Genomic DNA, 16590 nt, shown 5'->3' with positions numbered 1-16590 from the left:
CAGAGTTCTGCTACTTAGTTCCTGCTACTTAGATGTTTTCGCAAGGAAAAGATCCTTGAAATCTCACGTGTTGCCTGTAGAGTTTAAGTGACCTCAACAATACCTCAAACTGTGCTTGGATTTCCTTGAATTTTCACAGTCTGCATTCAGAAGTCTGATATTTAAAAATGAACTCAGACATTTCAAAGAATGTCTGACAAGTTGTACATTATCCAGTTTGATATACAGCTATTTACCGAATAGTATAATAAATGCACATGAATTAATCATCTCAGTTGAAATGATTTGCTAATGTGAGGACACAGGGTAAAAAATAAAAAATAAATAAAGTAGATTAAAATTTGCCTAGGACAATGGTCAAATATACAGTTTAGATCTCATTATATAAAAACATTTGACCATAGAATGCAACAACTGACCAACAAGAATCAAGTATTCCAGAGAGAAGAAAATATTAATACTGAAATAGATAGTGATTTCTAACTTCAAAGAGGTAATTTAGTGAAATAAAGAGCCTCATTATGTGATAAGGCTAAATAAATAGACCATTCTTCTTTAGAGACAGTTTCTCGCAGACATTTAAGTAGCAGTCACAGGCGAAAAATTCTTAATCTCTGTTTGAGAATTACTCTTCCATTGCAAGGAGAAGCTTGCTTGCTTGCTTTGGGCTTCTACTGCCCTCCTGTGTCATTAAATGCAATAAGAAACCCGGTATGAGAAGTGGCATCTGGTTTCCATTTCTGTTTTACCTTCATTTGACTGAAAATACTGCTTTGAGATGCCAAACAGTATAATTATTAAGCTGCTAGTAATTGATACTGTTAATCATATTTTTTCTTAAATTACCTTTGCAATGACAGTCTATCCATAAAGATGATTTTAGTCAGATTCCCTGTTTCAAAAATATATTCCAAAACGCACCATGATATTACCTTGTGATGTACTATGCTAAAACCATGTTATTTCTGAAGGATCATGCAACACTGGATGGTAATTTTTGATGCTCTAGCGGTTAATAAACAGAACTGCTTGCGTCTTGCGGAAGAACATCGTAGCCGGAACTACTTCTCTCTGTTTATGTCTATGAAGAACCACAAAGGTACTGGGTTACTCCGCCGCGGTACACCCGAAGCAATCTAAAATAGTCCGAATATAAACACATATTATAGGTGCATCGTGCACCCTAGTGATTCAGGACAAGCTAAAAACACGGTTTGGAAAATGGATTCATGGTGTACTCGCTTATTATATACATTTTTCTACATTTTGAACACAAACAAAGTTACGGACCGCAGCTCTGATTGGTTGTTTCTTACTGGGAGCGGATGACTTTCTGCAAATGGCAATAGGACCACTGGGAGGAGCCAGAGGAGCTTGATTTTTTCACAGATTATCTGTCTCATATTCTACTGTCAGGACATAATGACAGGTTTAACAAATATGTAAAAAATATATTTTTACAAAAGTTACCTACTGCAGCTTTAAAATACAAATTTAGTGGGTTTTTTTATGTTTTTGACGTTAACCTCTTAATACAATGTTTTTGTTTTTGGTAACATGATACTCTTGAAATCTTGTAGTGTTATGTAAACATGCAATTTGGTAAATATTCAATAATATAATAGTAAAGCGTCATGGTATTATTTTCGGTCTAGGAAAGGCTAGTCACCGAGTAAAAAAAGAACAACAGTAACTGTAATATTCAGCTTTTATTCAGTCAATCACATTTAGTAGAAAATAAAGCTCATTTAGGGCCAGCAAACTCTTAAACATTTCTCCAGTTGCATAAACAATGCCTGATTGAGACAACAGTAATACTGCTAATGATATTGATCGAGTAGACAGAAGATGATAAGAATAAGTAAGTCGCACACTACAAAACTTCACGTGGATAACGCCGGACATAAGAGGGAGGTACATCCACTGAACCGAACGAGAATTCAAGCAATGATTAGTGCAAATATTGGTTCTGTTTATATATTATACTTTACAAAATATCATTCTATGATTTTAAAGATAAATACTGTAGCAAAAAGTTCCTTTATGTCAAAGATTGTCAGAAGACTCGGAGGGAGAGAGACGGAGAGAGAGAGTGAAATAAAGGAATCGTAGTTAAGTGCATAAGGTTGAGAATGATGGTTAAGTAAAAGCAGGAGGGGATGCAAAACTACTCACTTGAGTGAGCAAGAATATGCTAAAGAAAACCAGAGTCTTTATGAATTCATCAAGCTGCAGATTAATCTGATCATATCTCTCCCTCTCTCTCCTCTCAGCATCACAAAGACCCTCAGTTTTCACAGAGCTTTGGCTCCAATGGGTGTCATGACGCTTCAGCATTGCTTGGCTCCGAACTCTGATGACCTGCAGAGGTAAACAGAGGAATAGAGAGAGAGAGAAAAGAAAGTGAATGATGGCCTGCTTGCGTTACCTGTTTACTAATCTGGCTTTGACAAAGGTCAACTCTGAGCCATCTGTCTGTGGACACACAAACATGGACAGGTGCATGCTCGCACACATTCACATGTAATACTGGAAAGATTTCTTCTAATTACTGGAGCACTTTCCAGTCAGGCTATCAATAAAACTGCTGGATGCTTCCAAGCAGCACATACACACACAAATCAGCACAGTACCAGGGAAATCCAAGGACTTATTTAGGTTCGGAGGGAGTCTAGGTTTTTTCACAGGGGGGTTACGATCTGAGGATCTTTCTAGATCACAGCGGGCATCCTGCTCCATTCCTAGGGGATGAATACAGGGGGCACACATAGGGAGGGATGGGATCACACAAGTAAGGATGAGTTGATGAGTTCAAAATGGATTTGAAGTTTGTACCTGTGTCACACGAGTTTGCTTTCCTGTTTCGATATGGTTTCATGGGACCCACAGGGCTGCTTTTGAATTCATCACCTGAGACAAAACAAACATCATATATTCTCTACCTCAGGGATTATTAAACTTGGAAGACACAAAAAAGTGAAAATTTACAATCCAATGCTGTGAAAGGATTTTTCTTATTTTGTACACACACACGTATATATATATATATATATATACTTACAAAGTATATATGATTATTAAAATGCATTAGAAAATCTTCAAAAAGTTTATGAAGCATTAAATGCCACTGCCAGTATCGCATTATAACATAAGTGTTTTCTGAATTACCTTGAAGCAATGCAGAATCTACTGAAGCAGAATGAAACACAGGCTTAGCAGAGGAGGGCGGAGCAGCTGGTGGCTGATTCTCATTGGCCACGTCTTGTGGCGAGGAGCCAATGGGAGACGTGTGAGGTGAATAATAGCATGGCTGAAAAGAATTATATAATCAGAAGCTGTTTCAATGATAACATGTTTCTACAAGAATAAAGACACACTCCCACTCACAAGCATTGACATTTTTAGTCACAAACACAAAGCCACTATGACCAAAAAACCTTTTCAGGAATGGGTGGAGTCTGTCCTTCTGGTTTTTGGTCTTCTCCACATCTCCTGTCTTCTTTTTCCTCATCCTTCTCCCTCAGTTCTCCAGAATCTTCAGCTGATTTTTCGAAAGACAACATATAATGACTATGACTGTTCATACTGTTTATTTTTAAAAAAAGTTATATAGTGTAAAATGCTTATTAGAACTAGTTGTCAGATATGAATGATTCACTAAAATGAATGGCATATGACAACTAATGACAGGATATGCAGTACCAGAGCTCTCCTCCAGATGGCGCTGCCGTGTCTTAGCCAAGCTCGGCTTGGTGCTCTGAGGTGGCGGCTCGGGTCTTTTTATGTTTTCCAGCAGCTGAGGATCTGTTATACTGTTTGTCTTTTTCTGGCTGTCTGACTGTGATTCCTGTCTTCCTGATTCTGACTGTCTGTCTATAGATGGTGTGTGCCTTTTAGCAACGATATCTGAATGCCGTTCCATCTCATGCTCTCCGTATCCAATCTCTTCTGTTGAGCCGAACACCTCACTGTAATCAGGTGACTGCAGGGAACAGAGACAGAGATTATGGTAAACGTTATTTTGCTCATTAAATTCCTATTTAATTTATTTTCGAATCGATCAAAGACAAGTGATGGTAAAATAGTATTACACACGATTGAAAACAATTCCTTCCTATGTCTGTTCTCAACACTACCTGCACCATTCTGTGAATGAATAAATAAATATCACATAGTCTGTGTACCAGCATTGGCCTAAATTCAGTTTGCTTTGGCTTTGCTTCAACTTGTGATGTACAATGTGAACTGACGTGGAAACTGAACATGGAATGTCGAATTGGAATTTGAATGGCAAGCAGAGGAATTTACTGAATTGTAATTAAAAGAAATTCAACAGATACACAAAAGTTTTCTGACTAGTCAGAAATAATACATCATTTTGCTGCTCATGTCTTTTTCCTGTTTTCTTTTTTTTCTTATATATATATAATATATATATAATTAAAATATTAAAACAACCACAGGCATGAAAAGATTATTATTAATTTATTTTAATTCTACAAATTAGAATTCTGGATCCTGTTTGCAATTTCAATTCAAATGCAACCGGTATTCAAGAATTGAACTGGATTTTAAATGATGTAATGTGTTGAACTTTACCTGTCTCTGTGAGAAGCAAGGGGGGCTAATTCCCAGCATTCCCGGCAGGGGTATACCCTGAAAGGGCCGTCCTGAGAGCAGAGGGCTCCTCTGAACACCCGGCCCTATCAGCCTCCCATTAGTGCCCTCAGTGCCTAGGTCTAACCTCCCACGATCCTTTGGGTGTTGAATCAAGGAGTACACATTCTCAGTGGCGATACTGAGGGAGCATCAGATAAAAGAAAAATAGAATTAAGAGTTTGATTTATGTTGTCCGATTTATTGATGTCATACAATTTATATAATTGTTTATTATACACAGTACAAACTACAATTCAAAAGTCTGGTGTCAATAATAAAAAAAAAATTCTAATGAATACTTTTATTTAGCAAAGACACATTAAATTGATCTAAAGTGACAGTAAACACATTTATAATATTGCATGACAATTTCTAATTCAAATAAATGCTATTCTTTTGAACTTTCTATTCATTAAAGAAAAAAATTATCATGGTTTTTACATGAATATTAAGCAACACAACTATTTTCAACATTGATAATAATAAGAAATGTTTCTTGTGCATGAAATCAGTAAATTAGAAACATTTCTGAAGGATCATGTGACACTGAAGACTGCAGTCAAAGTAAAATGTAATAACATTTTGGACAGTAGTGTACTATAAATAATTTTATATTACAATACGAATGACTCACTTGGTGCGGCATTCCTCCCCACAGGCCCCGTCCCTTCCTGTTGGGTCGGACTCCTGATATGATATGGTCGAGTTTCGGTTCTTTCTGAATCCAGAAAAAATTGACAACACACTGCGTCTTTTCTTCCTCCTCAGAGCCTGAGCGTGATGGTGGGATGACAGCTGACTGCAGGACAGAATGTCAGGGTGTCAGAGATAAGATAACGTCCACATTTTTAGCATGCCCATCTGCCTTCAACCTTTAAAAAGTGAGCAAATGTGACACCCTCATTGTTAGAGTTCATTACGGAAGCACCTGTCTGGTAAAACTCTCTTGGTGTAGAAGTCAGGCAGTCCATCTTCCAATACAGATACTCCACCATTCTCCGAGCAGTGCTACAGGACGACAAGAGAAATAGTGATGATTATGATGATGTGTGCTACTGAGGACTGGGGATGGAGTAGAACATCTCTCTAAATTTTTGTTAGTGGATGATGCTGTCATGGTACTGTATCTTACCATCTGGGATTTGTTCATGCAATAATTTGATCTAGAGACATTACAAAGACACAGCTTGCAGGCAGACTGATCAGAAGTGATTGAAAAGGGGCCAGTCTTTAATGTTTGATGCTTTAATTCTGGAGACCCTGCAGAAAACATCTGTGCCTTGTGTTCAGACAGATTCCTGAGAACAATCACGCTAACAAGAGAACGTGATTAAAATCACCCCCCGTCTTCTCTTGTTAACATCTTGAATAGCTGTCGATTATTTTTTTTTAAAAGAATACCTCATGTAGGATCCATAAATCAGTGCAATTTTGACTTCATTTACAACAAATTGTGTTTGATTGCAGAATTCCCAAAGAAATATCACACTACCATCAATCCCGAAGCAAATCAGAGATGTTGCTGTTACCAGGGAAACGAGAATCATGGGAAAACACAGTGACTGCCCACTCTCACAAAAATCCTAACTGGTCTCAATCAACTTATATATTTGCGTATTTTTGTATACACTGCATACATTGGAATATTTTGTTTTGAACTTCCAATATATGGTAGTGTGTACTTGCAGTTATATAGTTAGAATCATAAAAAAGTGCTGCATGCGATACATTACTGAGTGATTCTAGGAAGAGGATGAAGAGAAATAGATTCAGCTACTTTTTAAAAAAGAAAACATGATTAAAAGTTTGTGAGTGTGTGTGCGTTTTCTCTCTTTAAGAATCCAAAACTGCTTCGTTCGCTAGTGAAATGAATAATAGAAGCTACAAGGAGACTGCAGGGGATACAAGCGATTCAACGACAACATGATATGCCTCTGCAAATTTAAACATGACTATTTCTGCAGCAGATTTAATTACAGGTAAAATAAGAGAATTCAGTTTGATGGGATACACCAAGGCCCCAGTATAAGACTTATTGCAAAGTGAATCTAATAACCTGAATTGAAGACAATACTGACGATAAATATATGAAGAATATGTGACTAATCTAAGACTTGAGGCAAAGCCTGAAACAGCCGAAGTCATTTTGTGACCTTGTTTTTTTATTTTAAAATGCTATATAAAGGTTGTATTGGTGTGGCAGTACTGGAAATGGTGCTGGTTCTCACTGTCTCAAAGGGAGCATGAGGAGTCCTGTGCCTTCGTGGTGGGCGTGGTCTGCCGTGGGTCACATGACGCAGAGGTGAGCCTTGTGTTGGCAGGGTGGACAGACCTTCCCATGATGCTGAGCGTGAAAGGGGAGCAGATGTCTGAGGAGTGGACACTAAAGGTGAAGAGTTGGGGTCGTCTCCTAGACCTGAAGGAGAGTGAATCACATGAAATTATTTACATGATATTCTGCTTGACAAATTGTCATATGCACTACATCTGAGAAATTATTAGCAAATGACATTAATGTGGCAGATAAAAGCACAGAATAGACAAAAATAAAGTGTTTGATTTATTTATTAGTGCTATTTATAAAGGAGATGTTCACTCAAAAAAAAAAAAAATAGTTAAAAATTTATACATCCTCAGGCCATCCAAAATGAGAATGGATAAAAAAAAATTGAATTACATCTTTTTCTCACCAAATATCCTCTGCAGTGAATGGGTGCCGTCAGAATGAGAGGCCAAACAGCTGATAAAAACATCATAGTACTCCACAAATAAAGTTAGTAACTAATTTATAATCCATGTTTGTTATAAACAAATCCATCATTAAGATGTTTTTAACTTCAAACCATTGTTTCCGGCTATCCATAATATTCCTTTCTCCAGTGAAAAGGTCATCTCATCTGAATCAGAGGAGAAATATGCACAGATCAAGCACCATTCACAAGCAAAAGCAGGGATGGGCTTTTTCACTGGAAGAAGCGTTATTATGGATTATGGACGCATATTTTGATCAGGAGTGACAGTTTCAAGTTAAAATGATAAAAGTGTTTTAATCAGCTGTTTGAACTCTCATTCTGACGGCACTCATTAATGCAGAGGATCCATCGGGGAGCGAGTGATGCAATGCTAAATAAAATTAAAAAAATAAATTCTAAAGAAACAATCTCATCTACAATTTACATTTTTGAGTGAACTATTCAGTTAATTGTTAAAATTGTCATGGAGCATAATTAAGTGTATGCAATTTTTAAACACATTTGTATTTTTACTATTCATTTTTAAATTAAACACTAAATTAACACGCTAAAATGGCATACTTAATACATGTTAAATAAGTTTTAGAAATGAAATCGAGCTAAAAATATGCTATAAAGAATGAATGGGTTTTAAATGAAATATTTATACACACTGAAAGTATACATGTCTCGAAAGCACTCGAATGAGTGTTCAAATAAAAAATGAATGATAGTCCTGGTTTCATCCCACATAACGTGCATGCGACTCACTGAGTCTGTTGGACACGGGACGAATGCGTCTGGTCCTGGAGCTGCGTTTTTTAATGGCAATTGTGTCCTGTGTGCAGAACAATAGAAGTGACTGAGAACTGAGCAGATGACAAAACAGCTGAGTTACAAGAGATGACAGATACTGTGAATACCACCAAACACACAAATGAGTCAGTTGTGAGTGATTCACGTAACACACTCACTATGCTGATGCCAAAGTCATCCTCCACAACATCTAGTAAGTCAGCATGTCTGTGTGTGCGCCTGGCTGTTCCCCCATCTTCCAGCCGTCTCATCTGTGAAACCTGCCGGAGCTGTGATGACGAACAGATGCGTGAGGAAGAGCGATGCTTGTGCACGGGTTCAGAACGAACAGACGAATGGAGAGAGAAATTCGTTTGTAGTACCAGGGTTTTGTGAGTGGCATAAAGCTCCTGTAGGATCTGGTCCACAATGGAGTTAGTGAGATATGAGACCACAGACAGCTTGACCTCCCTAAGAGTGAAAAAACAGAGAGCATGTTAAAACCATGCCGGGAGTTCCAAGTGTCAATACAGTGGAGAAGTAGGTTTGTCTATCATCTACCATTAAAGACGCTGGTGCATCACACAGATCATTAGTTAGGACAAAAATTTAGATTCACCCATGATACAAGGTGAATCAATATTAAGAAAGAATCTAAATCAAGGGGACTTCGAAGGATTTAAACTAAATTTATCTTAAAAATAAAATAAATAATATCGATTTATTCAACTAACCCTAACCTAAGAGTTATAGACGGTTTCATCGGGCGCACGCGCCTGGACCTAAGTTAACTTCCGGTCTGTGTTGTGTATATCGGTCTGGCTGCGGTGCCATCTACAAACGCAGTTAAAGCCAAGGTGATGAGTAGACTGAAGTTGGGCTCAGGTGGTTGTGCTGCGGGATTTGTTTCCCATACATTTATTTATTTTTGGAGACTCGCCACAATTTTAAAACTGATCGATTTTCAAAAAGGCTTCGTTAAATAAACATGAGTAACGTAACATTACGTAATGTACTGCACGTTTAATAATAATTCCTTACATTTATTTTTAAATATCAAAACGAGGCATGGGTGTTTTTATATCGCTGTATTTCTGAAAGAAGATTTGCATGTTATATGTGTGATAAAGCAGCGTGTGAGCGTACCAGCTCTGCTTTGTTTACAGCTGTTACTGGGGAAACCTCTATTTCTCGCGCTTTATGTCTATGCTTTAAAACATCTCCTGCTGGCAAATAATGAATTAGCATTTTCATTAAGTCCGCCTGATCCACACAGAAAACACATTTTGTTTGTTATCAAAAAATATCTACTCTAGAGGGACTTGGCTGTTGTTATTGATTCTATTTGGAGTCTACCGGAAGTTAAGTTAGGTCCACAAAAGCGCTCACGCGCATTAACGTTTGTTTATGTTGATGCCGTTGAAACCGTCTATACTAATAATGATGTAATGTTTAAAATGGACTATCGAAAGTAAAGTGAACCAAAAAGGGAAAATACAAAAAAAAATATTTTGAACCAAGAGAAAACATTACCGTCTACAGCCGCCAGAGGGCGTTCTGTGTCTTCAGTGTAGACTACAGGAGCACTGAGCAGCATAGAGCGCCCTCTGGCGGCTGGAGACGGTAATGTTTTATCTTGGTTCATTTCTCTCGGGTTCATGTCAAATTAATTTTGATAAATAAGTCGCACCTGACTATAAGTCGCAGGACCAGCCAAACTATGAAGAAAAGTGTGACTTATAGTCCGGAAAATACGGTACATACTTTATCCAGTTTACACCAATATACCAAAAAGGCAAGCTCCTCCACAGATTACACTAAGCACGCAAAACTGTTTTGGAGATTTCTGTCTTTACTCATTCAAGTCGACAGCTGTTTCGAAAGCTGCTGCCTGAGGCATCATAAAGATGACCGCCGACTGAACTGACTTATCTCAAAAGTATTCATTTCAGAAAAATCAACAACTCAACACCCTCCTTTTCTTACTCCAGAGCTCTGTTGATGTCCTGAGCTGCTCTCTCCATCAGAGCAGTGCGGATGGACGAACGAGGGATGGACACTCGCTCGGAGATGGAGGAGAGGGGAGGAGAAAGACACTCCGCCGCGGCACAAGAAAGCGGACACAGCTCCCGGCACAGAGACACCATGGAGTCCACAATGACCTGCACAAAGCAACCATCAGTCATCCATCATTCCTTTCAAGTCCATCAGAACAAGAAAGCAGATACAGATCAGGCTGAAGCACCTGTAGTTCTTTATCAGCTGCTTTGGCGAGTTCTCCAGCCAGAGAGTCCAGCCTCTGTCTCACCGGACCGTCCACTGACAGCACGTGGGCCAGCTCACACAGCGAGGGGTACAGCTAGAGGACAATGCAGACATAATTCACACGCCAGTCATGATCTCTCACTGACCACTATTAGGATTCTGTTACATAAAACACATGCAGGTGATTTGTCTTTAACCTTTAATGTTCGTTCATAAAAACGTTAGTAGTGGAGCTTGAAAGTTTCTTAAATTAATAAACAGAAAACACTCGAAATCAATAACCGAGTCACTCGAATATCACAGCACATAAATAAAACCTGATTGAATATTCCATGTAGCCATCTGCACTGTATATTAAAAAGCATATGTTAAGCAAAATAAATGTCTTTCCTTTTTAATCAATTTAATGCATCCTTGCTGAATAAAAATTCTATTTGTGTTTCCGTAGGTTTGATGACTTCTGCTGTGTGGAGAACAGTCACAATAAAAAATAAATAAAAGAGGTTGTGCGTTTGACAGGGAAATAGACAAACACACTCACAGCTCGAGAGTTCCTGGCCTCCTTGAGGACCTGCCTGGCAGCCTGAAGCTCTTCTCCTTCACTGGTTCCTCTCAACACACACACCTGCTGCTGCACGCGCACACACAGACGCTCCATCACCTGGGACAGCAGTGGGACAGAAAGAAAGAGACAGAGAGAAAGAAGGTGGCAGACAGAGAAAGCAAGCAAGCGAAAGCAACAAAGAGGGAAGAGAGAGTGAGATCTCTGTGTGAGTTTGATTCAACAATACACAGAAAGATCAGTCAGAGTTTACATTAGCATGAGAATGAGAAGCTCTCTCACAAACACAACGCATGCATGCCATTTTTTTTAAGGTGGAAACTTGCTCTTATACCAGTTTGTGTAGAGAGCAATACAAGCAATCTATTCACAGGTTAACCATCCAAAGAATGTAAACACGAACACTCTGTGTTCTAACTGCAATTTAGATGCATGGGAATGCTAAATGATAGAATTCTTCTCTTCAGGTACACTTCTCTGTAATATTTTTTAAATGTGTTCTGAAAGAAATCACTCACAAGTTCATACATTTTTTTTCTATTTTCATTTTCAACAGTTATTATTCCAGTCTTCAGTGTCACATGATCCTCATAAGTGTCACATAAGAAAAAAATCTTATTGTTATCAATGTTGAAAACAATTGTGCTGCTTAATATTTTGTGGAAACAAAATATTAATCCTTTCAGGATTTTTTTTATGAATAGAAAAAAATTTTTTTATTGTAATATAAATACATTTTGTCCGTGCCAAATAAAAGTATTAAGTGATTAAAAAAAAAAAAATCTTACTTACCCCAAATTTTTAAATGTTAACACATATTAAACCTAACAATTGTAGATAGGGTAAGTGTTCAGGAACACTTTTGAGATAATTTCGAACCTCTTAGAGGCACTGAAATAATGCACTACAACTTTAAAGTGATATAGAGAATTTAAATGGCATAATTATGTAATTCTGCTTCCACAAAAACCCCCAGAGTGCCATTTGACCTGGGAATATGTCTCTGACACTTCATGGTGTTAGTTGAATCCATTTAAAACCACATATTACAGGAAATGCATAGAAATACGATTTAGCCACCAATTAAGCTCAATTAATCCGAACTGGCAGAGCTGAAATAGAACCCCTCACCAACATTATCACATACTAGAAGTGTGAGTCAATTAGTTGGATTTGCATTAGAAGTAGAATATGAATATGAAGTGGTCTTTACCTGTTCTGCGGTGCTAGTGACCAGGCCCTGATGCAACCGAAGCGCCTGTTTCTGAGAGAAACGCTGAGTCTGGTTATTCCTTAACAAAGCTCGCTGGATCTGAGAGAAAAACAGAGAGACAGAGCGAGAGAGAGAATATTCATTAATGACAAAGAAAGGAACACTGATGCTCAGATAAGCTATGCAGTCATGTGGAAATTATTGTAATTATGTTGCGACTTAATGAGAGATACATTTATTATCTGCTGTGTCCCTCTCTCAGTGATGACCTTGTAAAAGTTTCACATCTCTAGACTCATTAAACATGTGCATAAACATTTCACTGCCTTGGGACTGTTAATCTCAAAACAGCCGGACACACAGATTTATGGATATTTAAAGGGGTCATATTATGGAAAAACAGATTAAGCTTGTCCTTATGAAATAAATAGGTCCCCTCTACTATGATTTCAAAGGATGTAACCAAGTATTCATGATTGTGGGGACTAAGCTCACTCAAAACTAATATTGATCGGCTTAATATTTAAGGGTGGGGGGATGTAATTATGAAAAAATTTGACTGATACATTTTGTGACTGACCAATCAGAATAAAGCATTCCAGAGAGGATAGATAAGATAGGAAGAAGATAGGAAAGCTCTCTCTCTCTCTCTTCATTCTTACCTTGGTTAGTGCCTGTTCTGTCCTTTCGGGGGCGCTACGGTATGCTTGTGTAACATCACTGAGCGGGACAGGCATGAACTGCAGAGTGAAGTTACTGAGGAGAGAGCAGAAGGCTATTGAGAAGCAGGATAAAAGTTTCCCCCAAACATTGCAACACAAAAGAGAGGAACAAGCTCCAGGAAGCTGGGAACTGTTACACACCATCTATTTGTGTCACAGAAACAAGTTGTTTTTCTTGTTTTCATTCTATTTAACTTTTAACAGAGTAGTTTCTTTCAACTCTTTTCAAAGCAGTCTGCACTGAGAACAACTTTCTCGCAATGACTACAGTTCACTGAATGCAAGTTCAAGTCTGCTAAAAAAGTTTCTACATTAAATAATGTTTGTGTAGATCTCTGAGGATGAGAGGAACAATGCTCTAATTGTGCATCACAGGCAGGCTAGAGAGGTGATGAAAGACTGTGCAATCACAGACAGCTTCATGTAGGCATGGACTGAACTTCTTTTTTTCCCAGTAACAGCATGCTGTGAATAAGTTTCCAAAGAGATGAGTGAGTCACTGCTCACATGGGTGAGTGTGCATTGAGCAGTACGCATGATATGAATGTGAGAGTGTGTGTGTGTGTGTGTGTGTGTGTGTGTCATACTGTTCTAGGGCTCGAGCCACATCTTGGAAACCCGTAGCACTTGTGTTATTCCGATCCCACGTCACACTCCTACAAGAAATAAACAAACCATGACAATCTTATTTTTCTATTTTTTATTAATTTTTAATCAGTGGTATTATTATTAATTGTGTATTTTTTCAATTTTTTATGCAATGCACTAATGCTTAATCCCCTTTTTTTGGAATGTGTGAAACAAACAGTCGAACCATTTCATATTATTTGATAGAATAGTAGATTATAAAAACTTAAAAAGACAGTGTTATAAAATCTTAAATGCCAAGGGACATGTTTAACATCATATTTTTTAATTTTTAAAAGTGCACAGGATATAGAACGTTGTAAATTACGTCTGAATTTAGCAGAAATTTGCTAAGCTTTCTATGGACAAGGATATCATTGGAAGATCTAGGGCCAAATTTAGCCAGCACAAACACTCGATTTACTAAAGACATGCAGTGAAAATTTTGCATTGAAAAGGCATGGACACAGTTAATTTTGCAACTGTCCTTGCTTCATATGCATTAGTAGGAGCTTCCCTTTTAGGCACGTTCTTTGGGAGGAGAGTATTTAAATGAATAATGCAAGATGATTTACTAAGGTTTGTGTTGGCAATTTACTTATTTATGCGCCTTTATTAAACGGCCCTCGTTTGTGACCCTACACTAATTCGCATTGCTCTTGGTGTACTGCGTTGATCATAATGGATATAATCTGGCTCTTTAATTTGCACGTTGTAATTTTATCACCCACAGCCTCTTCCACTCCCATTGGTGCTTTTATTGTTTTGCAGTCTTGTGCTAATTCACCATTTAGCAAATCTGGCCCTAGTCCTTGACTTATAAAGCTAATAGGTGTCTTCAATAGGTACCGTATTTTCCAGACTATAAGTCCCACTTTTTTTCATAGTTTGGCTGGTCCTGCGAATTATAGTCAGGTGTGACTTATTTATCTAAATTAATTTGACATTAACCCGAGAGAAATGAACCAAGAGAAAACATTACCGTCTACAGCCGCCAGAGGGCGCTCTATGTTGCTCACTGCTCCTGTAGTCTACACTGAAAACATAGAGCGCCCTCTTGCGGCTGTAGATGGTAATGTTTTCTCTTAGTTCTTGGTTCTAAATAAATGCGACTTATACTCAGGTGCGACTTATAGTCCGAAAAATACGGTACTATAATGTACATGGGATTCTGTATTGACCAATCAGCATCTTGAACAATCTTGTTTATAATTCATATTACAGTAAACCTGTTCTCCCTATGACAGAATACCTAAGTGTGGTGTTGATCTGCAGAGCTTTACTAAGCATCCTTGCTCCTGTGTCATCGAGTCCATTCCCACTCAAATCCACCTTCTTCAGGCAGGCGTTGCTGCCGAGGGCATTCACAAGCACCGTGCCCCTCGAACGCAGCCTGGAATCAGCCAGAGACAAGCTCTGCAGGGTCTGTCAGGATAGAGGAGTGGCGAGAGAGAGAGTGAGAGAGAGAGATGTGTGTGTGTGAGTTTGCAATGTCTGTGATCTGTAAAAACAGTGCTTAATAATTCATCAAGCAAGGCAATATCTGCTGTGAGAGGACTATGTGCCCTGAAGGAGAGAGATTAGAAAGAAAGGAGAGAGAGTGAAGGAAGGACAGACAGATAAATCACTGAAATACACTCTGATTTTGTACTCTCTCTCTCTGTGTGTGTGTGTGAATTCAGAACGTGTGTAAAGTGCGTACAGGAAACAAAGTGTTATGTCCATGTGTATGTGTGTTTATGCACTTGAGAAACACTCACACACTCTTCCTCCTGCACAAGATGCACTAGTTTCTGCAGAACCTCATCCAGAACCCTGCAAGCACAGGAAATAACAGGACTTTCACACACTCAGACACACACCTACTGCATAAACACCATCAACTCCAAGATTAATGAGACTTCACACACCTCTCCCCAGTCCCTTCTCTGCCTCCCTGAGAGCCTCCTACATTCAGTTTGTGATTGCAGACGGTTTCACAGATTTTTCCAACCTGCTTACCTCAACTGCCTGTCTCAGAGTGGATATCTGTTAATCTGTGTACTCTTCTACAGAAGCTCAATCTACTCTATGCTGTTGGTTATCACAGAACATTATTTCTAATAATATTAATAAAAACTGATCAAATTAGAAATTATTTTGAGGTTTAGGAACATGGAAAGGAGGTGACCTAACAGCCATAATGTACTGTTTACATAATGTAGTGTTTATTTGGCTGAGTGGTAGAGCATTGCTTTAGCAGCGCAAAAGGTTGTGGGTTCAATTCCCAGGAAAAAGATATAGTGATAAAAAAAATACAAAATAAATTGTATAGCCTGAATGCACTGTAAGTGTCTGCCAAATGGATAAATGTAAACGTTTACATGAATTAAACTCCATCCACAGGAATGACATCATTAGCATATAATCATAATAGAGCTAAACAGTGACAGCCCTTTTTCAGCTGTTTTAATTCTGGAAATATTTTTATAGAAAATTTGTTTTCAATAAAGACCTATGAATCAAACAAACCAGCCTCAAGACAATTCCAACATTCCAAACTTTGTTTTGAAGCAAAGAAATGTTTGAAAATCAAAAAATGTCAGTCAACTTAAAAAAAAATAACAATTCCACAGATAACACCATGAATCACTGCAAAATGTTTTACAGTCATTTGTTAGTATAAAATAAATTAATTTGGCCTATTTTGAATGAAATTATATTAAATTCTTAGTATTAATGTTTTCATTGTAAATTATCAATATTGCTTCTTAACAGTTTTGTGGAAAAGGTAAAAAATAGTTTGTAATTTATTTACTGTCACTTTTGATTCATTTAATGCATCTTTGCTATTTCTTAAACTGACCATTGAACTTTTGAATAGTAGTGTACATACATATTAATGTGTGTAAATAAATATTAATATATGTGTGTGTGTGTGTGTGTGTGTGTGTGTGCGTGTGTGTGTGTGTGTGTGTGTGTGCGCGTGGGCCTTCAAAGTGTCATTTTGTTAAAAATCTATTTTCACCATCCTAG

General features: G+C 37.9%; 1 protein-coding gene across 9 annotated transcripts in view; it reads right to left on the bottom strand.

The window, feature by feature from the left end:
* Nucleotides 1-1690: 1690 nt before the first annotated feature.
* LOC127933484 (capping protein, Arp2/3 and myosin-I linker protein 3) overlaps nucleotides 1691-16590 on the bottom strand; it is a 60126-nt gene continuing 45226 nt past the window's right edge. For 8 of the 9 annotated variants that reach the window (XM_052530525.1, XM_052530544.1, XM_052530531.1 and 5 more), the window contains 21 exons: nucleotides 15336-15390; nucleotides 14828-15000; nucleotides 13536-13604; nucleotides 12889-12982; nucleotides 12227-12325; nucleotides 10993-11112; nucleotides 10432-10545; nucleotides 10173-10348; nucleotides 8570-8657; nucleotides 8366-8476; nucleotides 8163-8229; nucleotides 6888-7075; nucleotides 5588-5667; nucleotides 5294-5458; nucleotides 4600-4798; nucleotides 3703-3982; nucleotides 3438-3541; nucleotides 3169-3310; nucleotides 2836-2910; nucleotides 2634-2741; nucleotides 1691-2361 (listed from right to left, as the gene is read on the bottom strand). In XM_052530525.1, the coding sequence (XP_052386485.1) occupies nucleotides 2321-2361; nucleotides 2634-2741; nucleotides 2836-2910; nucleotides 3169-3310; nucleotides 3438-3541; nucleotides 3703-3982; nucleotides 4600-4798; nucleotides 5294-5458; nucleotides 5588-5667; nucleotides 6888-7075; nucleotides 8163-8229; nucleotides 8366-8476; nucleotides 8570-8657; nucleotides 10173-10348; nucleotides 10432-10545; nucleotides 10993-11112; nucleotides 12227-12325; nucleotides 12889-12982; nucleotides 13536-13604; nucleotides 14828-15000; nucleotides 15336-15390 (2548 nt within the window). In that variant the 3' untranslated portion in view covers nucleotides 1691-2320. The remainder of the gene's footprint in view (nucleotides 2362-2633; nucleotides 2742-2835; nucleotides 2911-3168; nucleotides 3311-3437; nucleotides 3542-3702; nucleotides 3983-4599; nucleotides 4799-5293; nucleotides 5459-5587; nucleotides 5668-6887; nucleotides 7076-8162; nucleotides 8230-8365; nucleotides 8477-8569; nucleotides 8658-10172; nucleotides 10349-10431; nucleotides 10546-10992; nucleotides 11113-12226; nucleotides 12326-12888; nucleotides 12983-13535; nucleotides 13605-14827; nucleotides 15001-15335; nucleotides 15391-16590) is intronic. The other variant, XM_052530571.1, reaches the window with a different exon arrangement.

Source organism: Carassius gibelio, chromosome A2 (genome assembly GCF_023724105.1).
Source record: "Carassius gibelio isolate Cgi1373 ecotype wild population from Czech Republic chromosome A2, carGib1.2-hapl.c, whole genome shotgun sequence".
NCBI classification, from domain to species: Eukaryota; Metazoa; Chordata; class Actinopteri; order Cypriniformes; family Cyprinidae; genus Carassius; species Carassius gibelio.
This window is presented reverse-complemented; position numbering and strand designations above follow the sequence as displayed.